At 41.2% G+C, this 19,645-nt stretch overlaps 1 protein-coding gene across 3 annotated transcripts in view; it reads right to left on the minus strand.

The window, feature by feature from the left end:
* Positions 1-19,645, minus strand: part of SGF29 (SAGA complex associated factor 29) — a 176,924-nt gene that overhangs the window by 51,830 nt on the left and 105,449 nt on the right. For all 3 annotated transcript variants that reach the window (XM_044086261.1, XM_044086262.1, XM_044086263.1), the window contains exon 7: positions 6,734-6,880. In XM_044086261.1, coding sequence (XP_043942196.1) covers positions 6,734-6,880 — 147 coding nt within the window. The remainder of the gene's footprint in view (positions 1-6,733; positions 6,881-19,645) is intronic.

Genomic DNA, 19,645 nt, shown 5'->3' on the forward strand with positions numbered 1-19,645 from the left:
ATTTTTTACTCAACGACTATAAAACAAGACATTCAAAATGAATTTCTAATTAAGCGAAATATTCAGAACTGTGACATATTGATAAAAGTACTCAAAAAGCTTACAAAAATGCTTTAACTTCTGTATCATATAAAATGTATAAAAAAAGGGAAAATGTCTTTTTCGTACTAAAAAAAGCTATTCAAAGTATCTGAAGTGAAGTGTGCAAAGTGTTGGCAAGTGTGTGCAGTATTACAGTACAGTACAGTATTACAGTACATTTTGCAGAATACAGTTACTTCAAAGAGACTGTTGTGAGGTTGAATATTTTTCAAGTACCTGGTGCACGTTTGAACATAATTACAAGGGCTGGGTCTATGCTACTGTTTCCTGGCATGGCAGAAGGATTTTGCAAACCTGGTCCACTTGTGCTTGATAATAATGTTGCAGAAAACTGGAGAGTGTTTGAGCATGAATACGATATTTTCATATAGCATGCGTTTTCTGAAAAAGATGTGCGCACCAAAGCATTGATTCTGCTTAATCTAGCTGGTTCAGAAGCCACTGAAAGGGAGTGTTCATTTGTGCATGCAACTGCTGTATTTGCGGGGGGGGGGGGGGACCGCCATAGTGTGGTACCAGCTGAAACGTGGGAAGAACCTGAGTGCTTAAAACAAAAATTTAGGGAGATGTGCAACTCCCTAAATAAATAATACAATGGGAAGGCACATATTTTACACAAGAGATCAACAGCCTGGTAAAACTTTTGCAGCATATATAACCGACTTGAGAAATAAGGCATAAACATGCAGATTTGGTGATCTGAAACATAAGTTGATAAAAGACAGTTTTGTGGGTGGTATTAAAGATAATGCAGTGAGAAAGATTTTGCTTCAAGACAGTGATTTAATGTTAAACAAGGTGATAGAGATTTGTCAGATACATGTACTCACAGAAAAGCACACAAATATGCTTACAAATTAGAAAAGCATACTTGCAGTGTCTTCCAGTGCTAATGTTGATACAGTATGCAGCACAAAGTTAAAAGATACAGGCCTAAGGGTGTGGTCGCTTCAGCAAAACCTAGAGCAGCTACAGTAAAACCCAGGGCACACTCAGTAAGGCAGAGGGGTGACTCACAAAACCTGTGACAAGCCTTGTAGTCAACTGCTGTAATTGTGGAGGTAGCCAACAGCCCAGGTGAGAGAAGTGCTTAGCTTTTGATCAGCAGTGCCACACATGTAAAAAGTGGAATCATTTCAAAAGGCTCTGTAAACCTATAAGGGCACATTCCTTTATTAAATAAGTGCATTTAAAGAGGCAAGTTGATCAATTAGAAAGCTCCGACCCTACATTTTATGTTGATGGTGTGTCTGTGCTTGAGGAAAAGGTTAATGCAGTAGTTCTGTGGGCAAAGAACAAAGTATTTTGTACTGCTCGGATTAATAGGAGACGTGTAGAGTTCAAAGTTGATACTGGTTCAAAGTGCAATGTTATGTCAGCAGATATGTTTGTTAAAGTAAAAGCTGGTGTTAAACGTGATCTGGCAAAGTGTGCAAAGCTTGTTACTTGTGGCGGTAAAGAAATTCAAACCAAAGGCTCAGTAGTGCTTTCATGTTATTCTGCTGGGAATAGCTATGACTTGCAGTTTTATGTATTCAAGAGACATGTGCAGTCATTATTAGGCCTCAAAGGCAGTTTGAAAATGGTAATGATTTCATTTAATAAAAGAAGTCCACCATATACGGACATGTAAAAACAAAAAATTTGCACAAACAAGTTAGGCAAACTCCCAGTTCTGTACTTTATGCATTTAGACCAAGAGGTAAGCCCAGTCATCAGACCAGCATGGAAAGTTCCAGTAGTCTTGCATGGCTGACTCAAAGCTAAGCTAGACAGAATGGTGTACCTAGGAGTAATTTGTCCAGCAGAAGAACCAACTGAATGGGTATCTTCAACGGTGGAAGCCCATTAAGTAAGGCTCAGATAATATTAGAGCATGGATTGATCCAAGAGATTTGAGCAAAGCACTAAAACAACCTCATCATCCAATGCGTATAGTAGAAGTTGTCACTCGTATGCCAAATGCCACTGTTTTTTTCCATCTTAGATGCAAAAACTTAATTTTGGCAAATTTTCCATGAACGAAAATCTTCCTTGCTAACCACTTTCATTACACCATTTGGAAGATACAGATTTTTGAGAATGCCATTTGGAATAAATTCTGCCAGTGAAGCCTTCCAACTATGGAACATTTTTTTTTTGGCTATCCCTGTGCTATAACAGTAGATGATATTCTTGTAGAAGGCAATGGTGAAATCGAATGTGACAGAAACCTCAGGAAAGTTCTGGATCATTCTCGTGAAGTGAATCTTAAACTGAATCCTCAAAAATGTAAATTCAGGCTGCAAGAAATTATTTATGTGGGTCATTTGTCTACCACTTCAGGTGTACAACTAGATCCTTCCAAGCAAACTACAATTTTTGAGATGCTAGCTCCAGATGATGTCACAGCCTTGCAACATTTTCTTGGCATGGTCAATTATTTGGACAAGTTCATTCCAGATTTGAGTGAGCTTTCAGCACCTCTAAGAAAGCTGACATGCAAAGATGTAACCTGGTCCTGGTTAGAACAACACCAAAGAGCATCTGATGTCCCGAAAAAGAAAACTGCCAGTCCACCCACATTAAGATATTATGATGTTCTCAAACCAGTAACTTTCCTGTGATGCTTCAAAGTTTGGTCTTAGTGCAGTTATTCTTTAAGAGGGCAGGCCAGTAGCCTATGCATCCAGAACTCTAACCCAAACCAAGATGCTGTATGCTCAAATCTTTGGCAATGGTGTTTGCATGTTCAAAATTTCATGATTATACTTATGGCTGACCTATTTAAATCAAGACTGACCACCAACCTTTGGTCACTATTATGAAAAAGCCAATGCACACAGCTCCTGCGAGATTGTAACGCATGATGTTAAAATTGCAAAATTACAATTTCCACTTGGATTATACAAAAGTCAATCTTCTTTATCTTGCTGATACTTTATCCAGATCGCCCAAGAACAACACTGAATAGCATGAAAATAAGAAACCTGATTTTGAAGTCATGGAAGTGAAAAATTCTTCTTCCACAACTCTTGATGAGCTTAGAACTCGTACAACAGATCCAATTCTCCAGAAGCTCAACCACTTTATTAGTCGAAGGTGGCCGTCAAAGCAATCTTGTTTACCTGTAGATGTACAGCAGTATTTTCCTTACAGAGACAAGATTTTGATGGAAGATGGTATCATCATGAAAGGTCCAAAAGCAACTGTTCTAAAATCCTTGCAACAACAGAATATTAAAATATTGCACTGAGGCCACCCAGGAACCGACTCTACCAAAAGAAGGGCGAGAGGACTAGTATTTTGGCCTTCGATGTCAAAAGATATTGTGAAGGAAATTTCAGCTTGCTCTGTTTGTAACAGTACTAAACCACATCAAGAAAAAGAACCACTTCAGCTAAACCAGATTCCTAAACTACCTTGGTCGACAGTAGCTACAGATATTTTCGAATGGAATGGTGAACAGTATTTGGTGTTAGTAGACTCTTATTCAAATTGGCTCTAAATTGATCTACTTTCTAACCTAACTTCTAGCACTGTCATTACAAAACTGAAAAGACATTTTTCTGTCCATGGTAGTCTGCACAAAGTCATTTCTGACAATGGTGGGCAGTTTACAAGTCAGCAGATCAAAAGGTTTGCTGACACGTGGGACTTAGTTCATGTTACTAATAGTCCTGAATATCCACAATCTAATGGCTTGGCTGAACGTGCAGTTCAAAGTGTGAAACAGCTGTTAGAGAAATCCAACTGAGACAGTACTGATGTTTTTCTTAATCTGCTCAATCTCAGAAACATTCCTTGCAACAATTTACCTGGTTCACCTGCTGAGACATTTATGCCGAGACAAACCAGAACCACCCTACCAATCAGTAAAAATTTGTTGATTCCGAGTGCTATAAACAACAAAGCAGAACAAGCTCAACTACTAAAGAAGCGTTTGTCCTACTATGACAAAACCAGCAGGCCTCTGAATCCATTAAAAGAAGGAGAGAGAGTGAGGATGCAGACATCAAAAGGATTTGACTGAATAGGACTCGTGTACCATTTGTGTGAGGAACCGCGATCATACATCATTGAGTTGTAAGGGATGGAATTCAGGAGGAATCGGAAACATTTAATACCGGTGTCCAAGCCAGTGTTACAGCATCCTGCCTGTAATGGAAACTAATTCTTAGAGTGATTTGTCCAATGTCCCTGTTCCAGGGACCATTTCATCGTCTGTTTCTGTTCCTGAAAGTATCCCTGAAAATCCTGCAACAGAACATTCCCCAATGACTGCCCCTGTTGCTAAACCCAGTTCTGATTATTACATTATGAGGTCAGGTCGTATTTCAAAACCTAGTCCTAAATACACGGCAACCTGGACATGACTGTTATTGTCTGCATATGTCTGTATAATTTGCATGCTCATCCAATTGTCATTTTCATTTGCATGACAGAATAGTCAAACAGAGAGGATGTAGATTACAGTGTGTGCTGTACCTTTAAGAGCCGTTCCAGTCTATGGGCACATGAATATAAGTACTGAGCACATGCAAGCAAGAGTGCTACTTTGAGTGAGCAGCCGGAGTGAAAGCATGTATTTGTGTAACAGTCAATCAGTTCGTCCGTTTAGGATTTATTCCAGCCACACATCCTGATGTGTTTCTGTGTAAAACAACTTTAATGAACACCCAAGCCTCATCGTCTTCTTGAATATACAAGACGAGCAGCAATGGACATACGGAATAACTGTTCCTATCAAGGGGATAGGAACTTGCAGATAGTATCCCGGCAACAGATAGAGTTACGACACTGACAAGCTCACAAACTTTACAACACAAAAATAAAGGCCACTCAAATACGGTCAACCAGACCCACATATTTCTTACTACATATGGTTTAAATACTAAGAGACAAAACGAAATCCTTCAGAAATTCTGGCATAGCACTAGTAATGATTTTAATGGAAATACCTTGACGAATAATGTTACTTTCTCTTTTAGAAAATCTTTGGGAAAGCATTTTTTTCTGGCTATAAGAAAGTGGGGAAAACAGTGCAATATAGTGGATTATTAACAGCTAACATTTAAGTTGGATGTTTCCCCTGTGGCCAATGCACCCACTGTAAATCTGCTTGCAAAACAAAATGTTTTGCTTCTGTTAAAACATCCAAGTCATTTAATATATAGTCTTTCATTAACTGCCAAACCAAAAGGATGACTTGTTTGTCTGTTTGTGTGGTTTACTTTATGTTGGACAATCATCTCAAAACAGCATGTTTCTCTGCAGGTGAGAGGTATTCATTGTTGGTTGCAGCACAGTGTACTCTACAGACATAAAATGGTACATCCTAATGCTATATTCACTTACACTGGAATTGACTGCTTCAAGTGTTTTGAATTAACTGACAGCAGAAAGCACAAAGTCTTGGATCAAAAGGATAGAGAGAGTAAATCTAGACGCTATGTATGCCCCAGGTCTGAATGACCACATTTAGACTTTTTTAAAATATGTTTTGAGAAAAATTCATTCTGCATGCTTGTTAGGAACTTTGTTTATTAATGAAGCATTTATAATACTACCAACACTGTAAAATGAATGGAACCAACCACAACTTTTATATTTGGCCATTAAGGGTCAGCATTTAAATGTTTTTTCTCTCAGCACTTGCTACAGTCCGAACTTCTACAAGTTTTGCTTGCATTCATTTTTGAACAGTAATTTACTTAAGTTACTTGTTCATACTTTTTTGATACTATTTATTATTGTTTGATGCATCTGTGAGGATTGGGCAAATTCAATTGTTTTATATACATTTGTAAATTAATGAGTGAAGTATTAAAACTCCTTTATGCTTTTTTTTGTGCTAGATATGAATTCAGGGGAAAAAACTGTCTGCAGACTCATAGTGATTACTAAAGGTGAATTTTAGTGAACTTTATAATTTGGTGCTGGCCAAACATGTTTTTTGTGTTTTATGTGATGCTGCTTGCTGTGAACTCTACCCACTTCCCTGAGACCAGTTCTTCGAAAAGCCAAATCGACCAAAACCATGGACTTGCCAAAAACCTTTCCCTGTGAAAGGAACCACTTGGCCACCTTGAATAAACCCTAAATGGACCAAAATTAAACCCAGCTTCGCCCCCCCCCGACCCCCCTTACTTAAATATATCAACTCTGAGATCGCACTACACTGACAACAAGGCAAAGTTCACCATGGTGGCCAAGTGGTTCCTTTCACAGGGAAAGGTTTTCAGCAGTCCGTGGTTTTGGTCGGTCGGCTTTTCGAAAAACTGGTCTCGGGTAAGTGGGTTTCATTGAATTGTAAATTCAGTCATTCAACATAGAACTATATATGTGTGTGTGTGTGTGTGTGTGTGTGTGTGTGTGTATGAATATAACTTCCATTCATCCAATCAACCCTTTTCCTCATTTTTGCACAAGGTTGGGGTGTCACAAACAGTTTTGGCGGTGTATGTGTGTATATTTTATATTAGACATATATGTGTGTGTGCATCTATACAGAGCCAGTATTTTTGTGGTATTAGTGAATATTAACAAATATAAAAATCTTCTACCCTTTCACAAACCCAGCTTTTTTTCTCTCTCCTGCTGTCTAAACAAGGCAGCTTTTGTATGACAGAGCTTTCTGCTTGTTCCTTACTTGTTTGAGGCATGGCTGTAGCTAACCACTTCTGCTAGGATCCACTGTTCATCTCCATCAACTGCCTTCACTCGAGCTGCCACTTTGTCCCCTGGTTTGGCCACATAGTCACTTGATGCAGGAATGGCACCACAAAGTGGAGGAGGTCTGCAATGGACAAATGAAAAAAGCAGCAAATTTAGTGAGAAAATGCAAGATTATAGTCAGCAGCATCTACGCTGTAGTACAGTTAAAAAGTACAGTTGTGTACACCTACCATAAATGTAGATGTTCGAGTGTCTTCACTGTTGCAGTCATGACTGTAGGGTTCTCCCCTGCCGGCAAGCAGCCCTTGGTCGGCCAGAATCCCAAAGTCTGGGTCCGGCGTTGGCTGTTCAACCATGCTCCCTGACGTCAGAGCGCCAGGAGTACAAAGCTGACAGCCGACGCCATCTTCTCCAGTTTTTCTTGCCCCAGATGTCAGGAGTCCCAAAATGAAAAAGGTCCCATAACCTTTGCAAATACACCTCAGAAGAATGGTGAAAAAAGGAAATACACAAAAGTAAAAATAAGAGGGGACAGGAGGGAGGGAAACCCAGACTGCAACAGTGAAGACACTCGTACATCTAGATTTATGGTAGGTGTACACAACTGTACTATGTTCATCGTGTTTCATTGTTGCAGTCATGACTGTAGGGTAGAATCCCAAAGCTGAAAGAAAGGGAGGTGGTCATAAAGAGGAAGGGGTGGCTAAAAGGCCCTGCAAGACTGCAGAGGCAAAGCCTGCCCTAGACTTAGAGTAGAGAGGTAGATTGTAGTGCTTAGAAAAAGTATGCACTGAACTCCAAGTTGCAGCTTCCAAAATGTCTTTGGTAGGAACTACCCTGAGGAAGGCCGTAGAAGTGGCAGCAGCTCTGGTGGAATGAGTCCGTATACTCCCTGGGATTTGCTTTCCATGGTGAGAATAACAAAATCTGATTCCATGAGCAAACCATTTAGAAATGGTCTGTTTTGAAATGGCTTTACCTTGGGAACTTGAAGCATAAGAAACAAACAAATGTTCTGATTTTCTGATGTCCTTGGTTCTGTTCAGGTAAAAACATAGTTGTCTGTGTACATCCAAGGAATGTAAGATCCTTTCCCCTTTATTTTGAGGAGAGGGGAAAAAGGTTGGCAAGTGGATAGTTTGATTTAAAGCCACTTTGGAAACCACCTTAGGCATGAAGGTAGGATTAGTCCTCAAAGATACCCTGTCTTGATGAAAAATAATATAAGGTTCCACAGCCATAAGAGCTTGTAACTCTGAAACTCTCCTGGCAGAGGTTAGGGCTAACAGGATAGCTGTCTTCCAAGATAAAAACTTGATGTCAGAAGAGGCAGCAGGCTCAAAAGGAGGCAAGGTTAGTTTTTCCAAAACATAGTTGAGATCCCAAGCAGGAATGGGAGGAGATCTAGGAGGTCTTAAGTTCTTAGCTCCTCTGAGAAACTGTCTCATGAGCTGGTGGGAAAAGATGGGAGGATCTGTATTATAATGAGCAGAAATAGCAGAGGCATGTATCTTAATGGAAGAGAAAGAGAGACCCTTACGTAAGAGATCTGTCAAGTAAAGTAAAATTAAAGTAATGTTAGGAAGAAGAGGATCAGAATCCTGAGCCTGCATCCAGGAACAAAATCTTTTCCATTTTCCTGCATAAGATTTTCTAGTGCTAGGACATCTGGCTTCTAAAATGACATCCATAACCTGCTTGGGTAGTAAAGAAGAAATCAAAGGCCCTGGATTAACCAGGCTGCCAGGCTGAGAGTTCTGACATGAGAGTGTAGAACCTGACCCTGATGTTGGGACAGAAGGTTCGGAGACTGAGGTAAAACCCAAGGGGGCTCCAGGCATAGGTTTTTTAGAGTTGGATACCAAAACTGCCGAGGCCAGTTTGGAGCCAGCAAGATTATAATCTTGGGCTTGTCCTGTTTTATCTTCAATAAAACCCGTGGAAGAAGAGGAAGAGGCGGAAAGGCATATCCCGAGAGGTTCCTCCAACTGAATGATAGGGCATCCACTTTCCAAGCTTCTCTGTGTAAAGTCCTGGTGCAAAAATTCTGTAGTTGATGACGGAGATGGGATGCAAAGAGGTCTATGTGAGGACATCCCCAGACTGCTGTTATCATCCTGAATATTTTGGTGTCCAGCATCCACTCGTGTGGATCTGAAAGGTTTCTGCTCAGACTGTCTGCCAGGAAGTTTTGTTTCCCTGGTAGAAACTGAGCTTGAAGATCCAGATTGCAAGCTAGAGCTGTGTTCCATAGATCCATGGCTAGTCTGCAAAGGGGGTAGGCATGAGATCCCCCTTGCTTGTTTATGTACCACATAACTGTGGTGTTGTCTGTCCGTATTAGCAGTTGTCCTGGATGTAAAAGATTCCTGAAGGCCAATAGAGCTTTCTGAACGGCTAACATTTCCTTTAAGTTGATATGCAGGTGCTTCTGATCCTTTGTCCAAAGGCCCTGCAGACAATTGCCCTGAAAATGGGCTCCCCAAGCATAATCCGAGGCGTCCGTGGTTAGAATTTGAGTGGCAGGAGGCAGACGGAAAGGTTTCCCTTTGTTTAGAGCACATGCCCTGGACCACCAAAGAAATTCCTTTTGAAGGCAAGGAAGGACGGAGATCAGTATGTCTAAACTGTGGCAATGCTGAGACCATACACTTTTTAGGTACCACTGTATTTTCCTCATGTGTAGTCTTGCATATGGTACGAAAAGGATGCAGGAGGCCATGTAACCCAAAGCCTGCAGGAATTTCCTTGCAGATAGTTGAGTTAAAGTTGCCAAGGTTCTGAAAGTTGAAGCCAGCTGTAATTGTTTTTCAGATGTCAGAAATGCCATCTGGGTTGTGGTGTTTAGAAGTGCACCCAAAAAAGTTATCTGTTGTGATGGTGTCAAATTTGACTTTTTTATGCTTACAGAGAATCCCAGGAACTTGAGGAGGTTCTGTACAAATTCTAGATGCTGGAGTAAGACATCCTTGCTGTCTGCCTGAATTAGACAATCGTCCAGATAAGGGTAAATTTGAATTCCCTTGAGTCTGCAGTAAGCTACTACTGGAGCCAGGCATTTGGTGAAGATTCTGGGTGCAGTAGACAATCCAAAGGGCAGCGCAGAGAATTGAAAGTGCCTCGATCCGGCCTTAAACCTGAGGTATTTTCTGCGATCCTGCCTGATGGGAATGTGTAAATATGCCTCCTTTAAATCCAAAGTTACCATCAATGCATCTTTGGACAGCTTTGGAAGTAGCTGCTGTAGAGTAAGCATCTTGAATTTTAGAATCTCTAGAAAGGTGTTCAAGACCGACAGATCCAGAATGGGTCTCCATGAGTTTTGTTTCCTTGGGAATAGAAAGAGCCTGGAGTAAAAACCTTTTCCCATCTCTGAAAGAGGAACCAGTTCTATGGCAGTCATAGCCAAAAGAGCTTCCACCTGGTTTAAGGCCTCCGTCCATTGATGTTTTGGAAGGTCTGGCCATCCGCTTGGCCTTGGCAAGGTATGAAAATGGAATTTGTAACCTCTTAAAACCACATCCAAAACCCACTTGTCTTGGGTTATTTGAGTCCAATTTTGATAAAAAAAGAGAGAGTTTTCCTCTGAGAGGGGCTTCCAGGCAAGAAGTTCCTGTAGCCCAACAGAGGGAGTCATTGAGTTTGTTTCTTTTGAGATTGTGACCTGTCCTCTCCTCCCCTAGGGGTGGAAGCAGTCCACTGTCTTGGTCTATAAGCAGCCTGTGTTTGAGGCCTCCCTCTGGAGCGTCTATATCTACCCCTCTGAGGCCTGTCTGAAGTGGGAAAGGACCAATTTTTTGAAGGCCAATTCCTGCTAAATCTAGGTGGCTGTACTTGTAAGAAATCTTTAACTGTTTGCATGGATTTCGCCTTTTTAATCACCTCTTCAGCTTTTGATCCAAACAAAACATTATGCTGAACAGGAGCATCCAATAATTTAGCCTTTACTTGTTCAGGCAAATTTTGTTCCTTTAGCCATGCATGCCTTCTAATGACTGTGACAGAGGCCGCAGCCCTACAAGAAGCCTCCAAGGCATCAAATCCACAGTGTAAACCATGCTTCCCAACCTGTTCAGTGGCATGCAATAAGTCATGTAATTCCTTATCATCTGCACAGGCAGAAATGGAAGTAAGCTTTTGTTTTAAGACAGACAAGAGAAATTGCTGGTATTGTAGCATATGAAACTAACAGTTTAAAGCCCTAATGGACAAAGTAGCAGAAGTGTACACCTTTTTGCCCCATCTTTCTAAGGATCGAGAATCCTTTTCAGTAGGAATGGGATTTTTGGCAGAAGCGGCCTTAACTCCCTTAGGACCCTGAGAAATGGTTTCAGGGTCAGCAGAAGGGTTCTTGTATAAAAACTGATGGGAATTAGGAACCCTGTAATATCTATCAGGCTTAACAGGAGCAGGAGGAAAAGAGTCAGGGGTTAAGTTAGCCTCCGAAAAAGCATCATCCACAATATCCAAAACAGGAGGAATAGCCAGGGGTCTATGTTGGGGAAGAAGAAGAAAATCCCTCAGTCTTTTCTTGGATTCCGAATACTCCTGTCCTTCCCAGTGGAAATGTTCCCTCATTTCATGCAAAGTTTCCCCAAAAGAGAAATCCTCAGGGGGAGAAGCTGAAGGAATGGATTCTTCAGCATCAGAATCCTCATAAGGAGGGAAAGAATATTCCTGATCAGAAGAAGAAACTGAGGAAACAGAGGCCTGATCAGAGGAATCATAATAAACATCCTGCCTTGGCCTTTTATCTGGAGGGGGATGTGAACCCCTAATCATAGTAAGTAAATCCTCCGCCATCTTGAGTAACTGTTTCTGTGACTTGGGAGCCGGTTCAGAAGAGGCCTGTGTTGTAGTTTGTGATTTAGAAGGAGTCTTTGCCTTTGTCTTTGGCTTTGCCTTTACTAGTAGCTGAGTAGGCCTGAAAACCCCTTCGGAAGCCGGTACCTGCACAGCACCTCTGGACCCATCCGAAGGAGCATTGTCCGAAGGTCCTGCAACAGAAACATTTAAAGGCCTGGTTGGCTCCTCATGAGAGTCCGTTTCGGCCGTCGGTTCTGAAATAGCCGACGACAGGGGCTGCAAAAGCGCCTCACTGACGACAGCCGAACCTGAAGCTGGCTCCGCTTGTGCTCTATCATCAGATTTGGACCTCGGAGGCCTGTCTTTATCCTTGCGACGTTTGTGAACTCCGGTAGCCGGGACCGTATCCAATGACATTTTGTAGTTAAAGCGCCTACCGAAGTAATGAAAAGCAAAATCGTACCTTCGCTTAATTGTACGTTGATTGAATCTTGCACAAAATCGACAACTAGCTACGTTGTGGTCAGGGCCTAAGCAAGGAATACAGTAAGAATGAAAATCCTTATAAGGTATTTGCTTCCCACATGAAATACAATTATTAACTTTTTCTGACATTGGAGTGGAGCAAGAAAAAAGTTTCCCCAACTGGGGACATAGCTTTGAGTGGAGAAGAAAGTCTTCGGACCGAAGTATATCAGAAAAATTCGTCAAAAGTCAGCCGACCGGCACTTGCGAACTGCTATCACCGCACGGCAAGAAAGACTAGAGAAGATGGTATCGGCTGTCAGCTTTGTACTCCTGGCGCTCTGACGTCAGGGAGCATGGTTGAACAGCCGATGCCGGACCCAGACTTTGGGATTCTGGCAGACCAAGGGCTGCCTGCCGGCAGGGGAGAACCCTACAGTCATGACTGCAACAGTGAAACACGATGAACATCTCAGTGACAGCTGAAATGAACTGTGACAGGATTTTGTTTTTCAAAGTAATAATTCATGAAGTTGATAACCCGTATGACTTTTGCACTGAATGCAATCTAGACACTTATCTAAGAACAACAACTTCAACAATTTTAAAATTAATAAAACATTCACAACTGTAACAACCACTCCCCTAAAATAAAACAACAAACTTTAGGGCAACTGTACAAAATTCTAAAGTTTCTTCAGAGTGGAGAAGAGGACTGATGAGTCTGGTTAACAAATATGTCAAAGTCATTATCATAACCATGTTCCCGTGTCTTCAGTGCCAGCAAACATTTCTGATGGCCAACTTCAGCTTAGTCTGAGACCTCAAATCTTTCATGCAATCTTACAGTTATAGCCTATACAGCTGGATACGGAACTCAGAAGGCCCATCTACTATCTAGTCAGTGCTCACTAGTAAAGTCGGTCTGCACAAAATATCCTGACTGATGCATCTGTCTGTTGGACCACTGTTTTTCCCCTTCCTTTGGGGTTTACCAAATGACCTATTTATATCCCCTTTGGGACATGTTTGAGGAATCATTCAACCCAGGCAAAAACCTATGGCTTATTCATTTCCTGAAGAAAGCACCTAATCAGCCCATTTGTTCCCCACAGAGGTGATAGATGGGAAGTAGGAAAAAGGCCACTAAGCCGCAAATTCCCCTTCCAACACTAACTCCTAAACCTGCAGCAGCTTTCTTGAGATCCATTATGTACTGTTTTCTGTAGGAAGCATGTCTGCATTCACACATCCATCCCTGACTTGTGTGGTGCACAACTGGACAGCGTGTACTCAGCATGACAACTTCTATGGGTGCAACACCAAGTGCTCCCCATGGTGTCCATCCAAATGAACAAACAGTGCCACCTCCCTCCTCTAGGATAGGCAAGGTTGGCTGCTTATTCCCTCACTCCAGCCCAACCTCTTCAAAACCTGAACCACTAATTGGACAAGGGTCATCTGGATTACAGTCATCCCCCCCGTTCCATGGAAGCAGGGCTAAACCACCACTTTTATGTGACTACTGATGCCACAATATTCTAAAAGACATCATGTAAGTGCCTGGAACTAAGGATTACAGAAAGGGTGTTCACTCTTCTATGATAATATGTATGACAACACAGATGACCTGTAAGTCTGTACTGCATTACTTCCACAATATCCTACTTTCTATGCAGGATAAATGCTACCACTAGACTTAAGTATGTTAACTGCAAACCTGCACAACGGATGACTAAAGACTTCGATATAGGTTTTTACAAAAGGTTGGAAAACGTACCAACACAACATATACATTAATTATCTTAAGCACATGCAGAAACAGCACTACATATGCTTTATGTTACACTACACCTGGCATTTCCAATGTCTGATGAAATGTTCCTTTAATTTATGTTTATATGAAAGTCTCTTTCAGAAGGGCTTACGTAAAAAGGAAAACTGCTCCAAAGCTCATCTGCAAAGCTGAAGTAACATGCATCTTCATGCCTAATAATGGATTTTGGGATACGTAGGAGACCACCAGCAGGTGATCAGACCACCCATCAAGGTTTATGTCAGGTTAGTGTGTTGGCCAGTACTGACATCACAGCTCTCAAGCCTCCAGTGCGAAACTGTGGAGCACTACCTTCTCATAATGTGGGGAAAAACAGGCAAAACATGGAACATTTACAGATTACTAACAACTTCAACTAGGAAGCTGGCAGGATGGCTAAAATGTGACAGCTTATACTTATAAAAAGTTAAGTAAGGCATTAATATGCTTCAGTATTATTTAGAATTTATACCAGCTGTGAGGAACATGGATTTTTGAAGACTCAAAAATGAGGAACATTCCTCTTAAGGAGGTAGACTTCAGAGGTATGGTGAACATGTGTGTAGATTACTCCACATATAAAAATTAACTTTAAAGAGTTAAGTGATGCTCAAATGTAAGCCATTTTAGACTACTTAGTTAAAGGCAATGGTGTGTTTTTTCCCCATGATGACTTGCAGCAAATCTGGAAATTCTACTGTATTCTAATTCCAATTCAAACCTGTAGATTTCTGGTCATTGTAAATTACTGAGTAGGTACATGGAATCAAAAAAACAAATTAAATAAAGTAAATCACTGCAGTGTTTTGTCTTGCATTCGACAAGAGGAATGGTTTGATACTGTTAAGAGTTCTAATTTTTGCTGGTCTAGTTAATATGCAATTAACCTTGAATTCTGGTTTCACTGTTTTCTGAACATTTACAGTAAAATGTACACTAGAGGAAATACAATGACAGGTTCATATAACTGAAACCTGAGGAGCACCCTAGAGAGGTTACTTCTTCAAATGCAAAAAAGTGTGGGATGGTAAATTAAAGGGAGCTATAGCTTTTCCAAAACAGGGTACTCTGTAGTGGTAAGCTAACTGATGTGTATCTTTTACTTGTCTAACTACTTTAAATAGCAAAATACATAAAAAACAAGTGTTTCATCAGGTAAATGACTTTGCATAAAAGTCAATGAAATATTGGGTTTAAAGTACAAATACTACTTGCATTTAAATGTTTTCCAATACTTTTCCAGTAACCATGAACAATAATGTACATTCTGGTGTTGGCACATAAAGTAATTTCAAGGTAATGCCTAGCAAACTGCTGCAGCAAGATCCAAAAGTATGAACAAATGTAATCAAGGGACTATATAAAAGACAGAGTATGTGTCAAAAGAAGGTTAAAGTTTATGAGACTTCCACATAAAGAAAGTGTGGCCTTCAATTTCTGATTTGCATACTATCAGTTATGTACTCTTGTTTAAGATGCAAGAGAATTAAAAAAGTGTGATACATTCTTTTGTTAGCAAAAATAAAGCTCAAACCCCATCTCCCCACATATGTGTGTGGAGTAATACATAGGTTCATCGGTTTATACTAGGCTATCTGCCCTAAGGCATTTATAAGCCTAGCCCAAGGTTTTAGGCTTACGCCACCCCTTATATGAAAAAATACTGTGCCCATTAGTTTGTTGTGCCTCTGTCCAGCAGTGACCCAGAGATGATTCCCGGGGTAAACCTACGATCTCCCATCCACAGGTCATGATTTCTCTTGAACAGAGCCAGCGAGGTGCTCTGCCTAACATTGACCGGGATTTTATTCCACAGCATAGGGAGTCTCTGAGTGATAAATCTATCCCTCCAGCACGTCCTATTTATATCCGTGCTAAGGTTTCTTGAAACATAATACATACATTGATGTTTCTGCTTTAAAAAAGCATATGAAATTCCTGCAACAGGGCTGACAAAACAGAAGTGAAGCAATCTTCCCAAGCAAACACAATCATTCTTACATGGAAAACATCAATGGCTTCTGGAAAGAAAACAAAAGCTTAGAAGGCAGACATAAGAAGGAAATAAATCTACTCCACAGACATCAATGAGGACAGCATTACCTACACGAAGACAATGATTAACACATTTGCGGATTACTCTCACGGTTACTTAGCTCCACAAATATGCTTCAGTGACAGACCTTGCAAAGTATAGGCAAAGCACTACAGGTTCATAAGCACACTTCTCTGGAGTACAGACCTACATAAAACAGCTTAAGATGATGTTTTACTCATTCATTAATTCTTCGATTACCAGTTTTATCCCATTCAGAGTTGTGGGATTAAGCTGCATGCACCATGAGCCTTATTAGGTTAAAGCAGATAATGAATGAATAGGAATTGGAACACAATTCCTCCATCTTACATAGTAAAAGGAAATGGTTAACCAACCATGTCTACTTACTATGTGAAGTGACTAATCTCATCAGAGTTCACCTAGAAGCTTCTAGTTATTTAGCAATATTAACAAGAACAGATGTTCCAGATTTCACAATTTTTTTTAGTAGGCAATTTTATGAATACTGGCATGGTAACAGTACATACTAACCACACTAGAGAAACATTCATTTTTATTTATTTACTTACAGAGACAACAGACAGGGGGGATGGCTATGAATGACAGCAAACTAGTTGAAACATGATCAGGATACCATGGGCAGCATAGTGTGCTGTACCCATAGGAATTGAGCATGCTGAGCATAAGCTGCCCAGTGGTACACCATGCAAGTTGGGAGAGGCATGTGTATACGTGGACATGGTTCCTACTTAAGGCAGTACATAACAGATCAAGAGAGCTGTTACAGGGGTTAGAAATTCCAAGGGTTGGAAGCCAGCACACTGGCCTGCTCCCTTCTGTCAAACACACCTCTGTGGGGGACAAATGGTCTAATTAGGTGCTCTCCTCAGAGAATGAATGAGCCACAGGGCATTTGCCTGGGGTGGATGGTGCCTGATTGATCCAATAACCCTGGAACAGGGGGAAGAATAGCAACACTAAGGAGCTGAAAAGTGCATCTGGGCCTGAAGAAAGGATTTCACCAATTGCTCCAGAACTGATGGCTTAAGGCTCCCAAACAAGCTAATAGACCTAGAAGAGGATGTCACCAAAGGTGGCATGGATGACTTGCTAGTGGTTGTAGGATCTGAAGATTGATTCAAACAGGGTATGGCCCCGGAGAAAATCCACTGGAGTAATTGCACAGAAAGGAGACTTGAAGTTTGTCCTAAGAGACAGAGGGGACCCTGGACAGAAAGGGACTCAGTATGCTAAGGGTAGGGGAGCTGGATGACTCTTGAGACCATAACTACTGGATATTGGGGTCAAATTGGCTTGATGTACAGTGGATATAAAAAATGTGCACACCCCTGTTAAAATGCCAGGTTTTTGTGATATAAAAAAATGAGACCACAATAAATCATTTCAAAACTTTTTCCACCTTTAATGTGAGCTACAACCTGTACAATTCAATTGTAAAACAAATAAATATGTTAGGGGGAAAAATCTAAAAAATAAAAAATGCACAATAAGTTGGGCTGCATAAGTGTGCACACCCTTAATCTAATACTTTATTGAAGCACCTTTTGATTTAATTACAACATTCAGTCTTCTTGGGTAGCAGTCTATCAGCATGGCACATCTTGACTTGGCAATATTTGCCCACTCTTCCTTGCAAAAGTGCTCCAAATCAGTCAGATTGTGAGAGCATCTCTTGTGCACAGCCCTCTTCAGGTCACTCCACAGATTTTCTGTTGTATTTAGGTCTGGGCTCTGGCTGGGCCATTCCAAAACTTAAATTTTCTTCTGGTGAAACTATTCTTTGTTGATTTGGATGGATGCGACGGCCGAACCTGAAGCTGGCTCCGCTTGTGCTCTATCATCAGATTTGGACCTCGGAGGCCTGTCTTTATCCTTGCGACGTTTGTGAACTCCGGTAGCCGGGACCGTATCCAATGACATTTTGTAGTTAAAGCGCCTACCGAAGTAATGAAAAGCAAAATCGTACCTTCGCTAATTGTAATGTTGATTGAATCTTGCACAAAATCGACAACTAGCTACGTTGTGGTCAGGGCCTAAGCAAGGAATACAGTAAGAATGAAAATCCTTATAAGGTATTTGCTTCCCACATGAAATACAATTAACTTTTTCTGACATTGGAGTGGAGCAAGAAAAAAGTTTCCCCAACTGGGGACATAGCTTTGAGTGGAGAAGAAAGTCTTCGGACCGAAGTATATCAGAAAAATTCGTCAGAAGTCAGCCGACCGGCACTTGCGAACTGCTATCACCGCACGGCAAGAAAGACTAGAGAAGATGGCGTCGGCTGTCAGCTTTGTACTCCTGGCGCTCTGACGTCAGGGAGCATGGTTGAACAGCCGACGCCGGACCCAGACTTTGGGATTCTGGCAGACCAAGGGCTGCCTGCCGGCAGGGGAGAACCCTACAGTCATGACTGCAACAGTGAAACACGATGAACATCTCAGTGACAGCTGAAATGAACTGTGACAGGATTTTGTTTTTCAAAGTAATAATTCATGAAGTTGATACCCCGTATGACTTTTGCACTGAATGCAATCTAGACACTTATCTAAGAACAACAACTTCAACAATTTTAAAATTAATAAAACATTCACAACTGTAACAACCACTCCCCTAAAATAAAACAACAAACTTTAGGGCAACTGTACAAAATTCTAAAGTTTCTTCAGAGTGGAGAAGAGGACTGATGAGTCTGGTTAACAAATATGTCAAAGTCATTATCATAACCATGTTCCCGTGTCTTCAGTGCCAGCAAACATTTCTGATGGCCAACTTCAGCTTAGTCTGAGACTTCAAATCTTTCATGCAATCTTACAGTTATAGCCTATACAGCTGGATACGGAACTCAGAAGGCCCATCTACTACCTAGTCAGTGCTCACTAGTAAAGTCGGTCTGCACAAAATATCCTGACTGATGCATCTGTCTGTTGGACCACTGTTTTTCCCCTTCCTTTGGGGTTTACCAAATGACCTATTTATATCCCCTTTGGGACATGTTTGAGGAATCATTCAACCCAGGCAAAAACCTATGGCTTATTCATTTCCTGAAGAAAGCACCTAATCAGCCCATTTGTTCCCCACAGAGGTGATAGATGGGAAGTAGGAAAAAGGCCACTAAGCCGCAAATTCCCCTTCCAACACTAACTCCTAAACCTGCAGCAGCTTTCTTGAGATCCATTATGTACTGTTTTCTGTAGGAAGCATGTCTGCATTCACACATCCATCCCCTGACTTGTGTGGTGCACAACTGGACAGCGTGTACTCAGCATGACAACTTCTATGGGTGCAACACCAAGTGCTCCCCATGGTGTCCATCCAAATGAACAAACAGTGCCACCTCCCTCCTCTAGGATAGGCAAGGTTGGCTGCTTATTCCCCTCACTCCAGCCCAACCTCTTCAAAACCTGAACCACTAATTGGACAAGGGTCATCTGGATTACAGTCATCCCCCCCGTTCCATGGAAGCAGGGCTAAACCACCACTTTTATGTGACTACTGATGCCACAATATTCTAAAAGACATCATGTAAGTGCCTGGAACTAAGGATTACAGAAAGGGTGTTCACTCTTCTATGATAATATGTATGACAACACAGATGACCTGTAAGTCTGTACTGCATTACTTCCACAATATCCTACTTTCTATGCAGGATAAATGCTACCACTAGACTTAAGTATGTTAACTGCAAACCTGCACAACGGATGACTAAAGACTTCGATATA

This window comes from Protopterus annectens, chromosome 10.part0 (genome assembly GCF_019279795.1).
Source record: "Protopterus annectens isolate FY-2018-M chromosome 10.part0, PAN1.0, whole genome shotgun sequence".
In the NCBI taxonomy this organism is placed as follows: Eukaryota; Metazoa; Chordata; order Ceratodontiformes; family Protopteridae; genus Protopterus; species Protopterus annectens.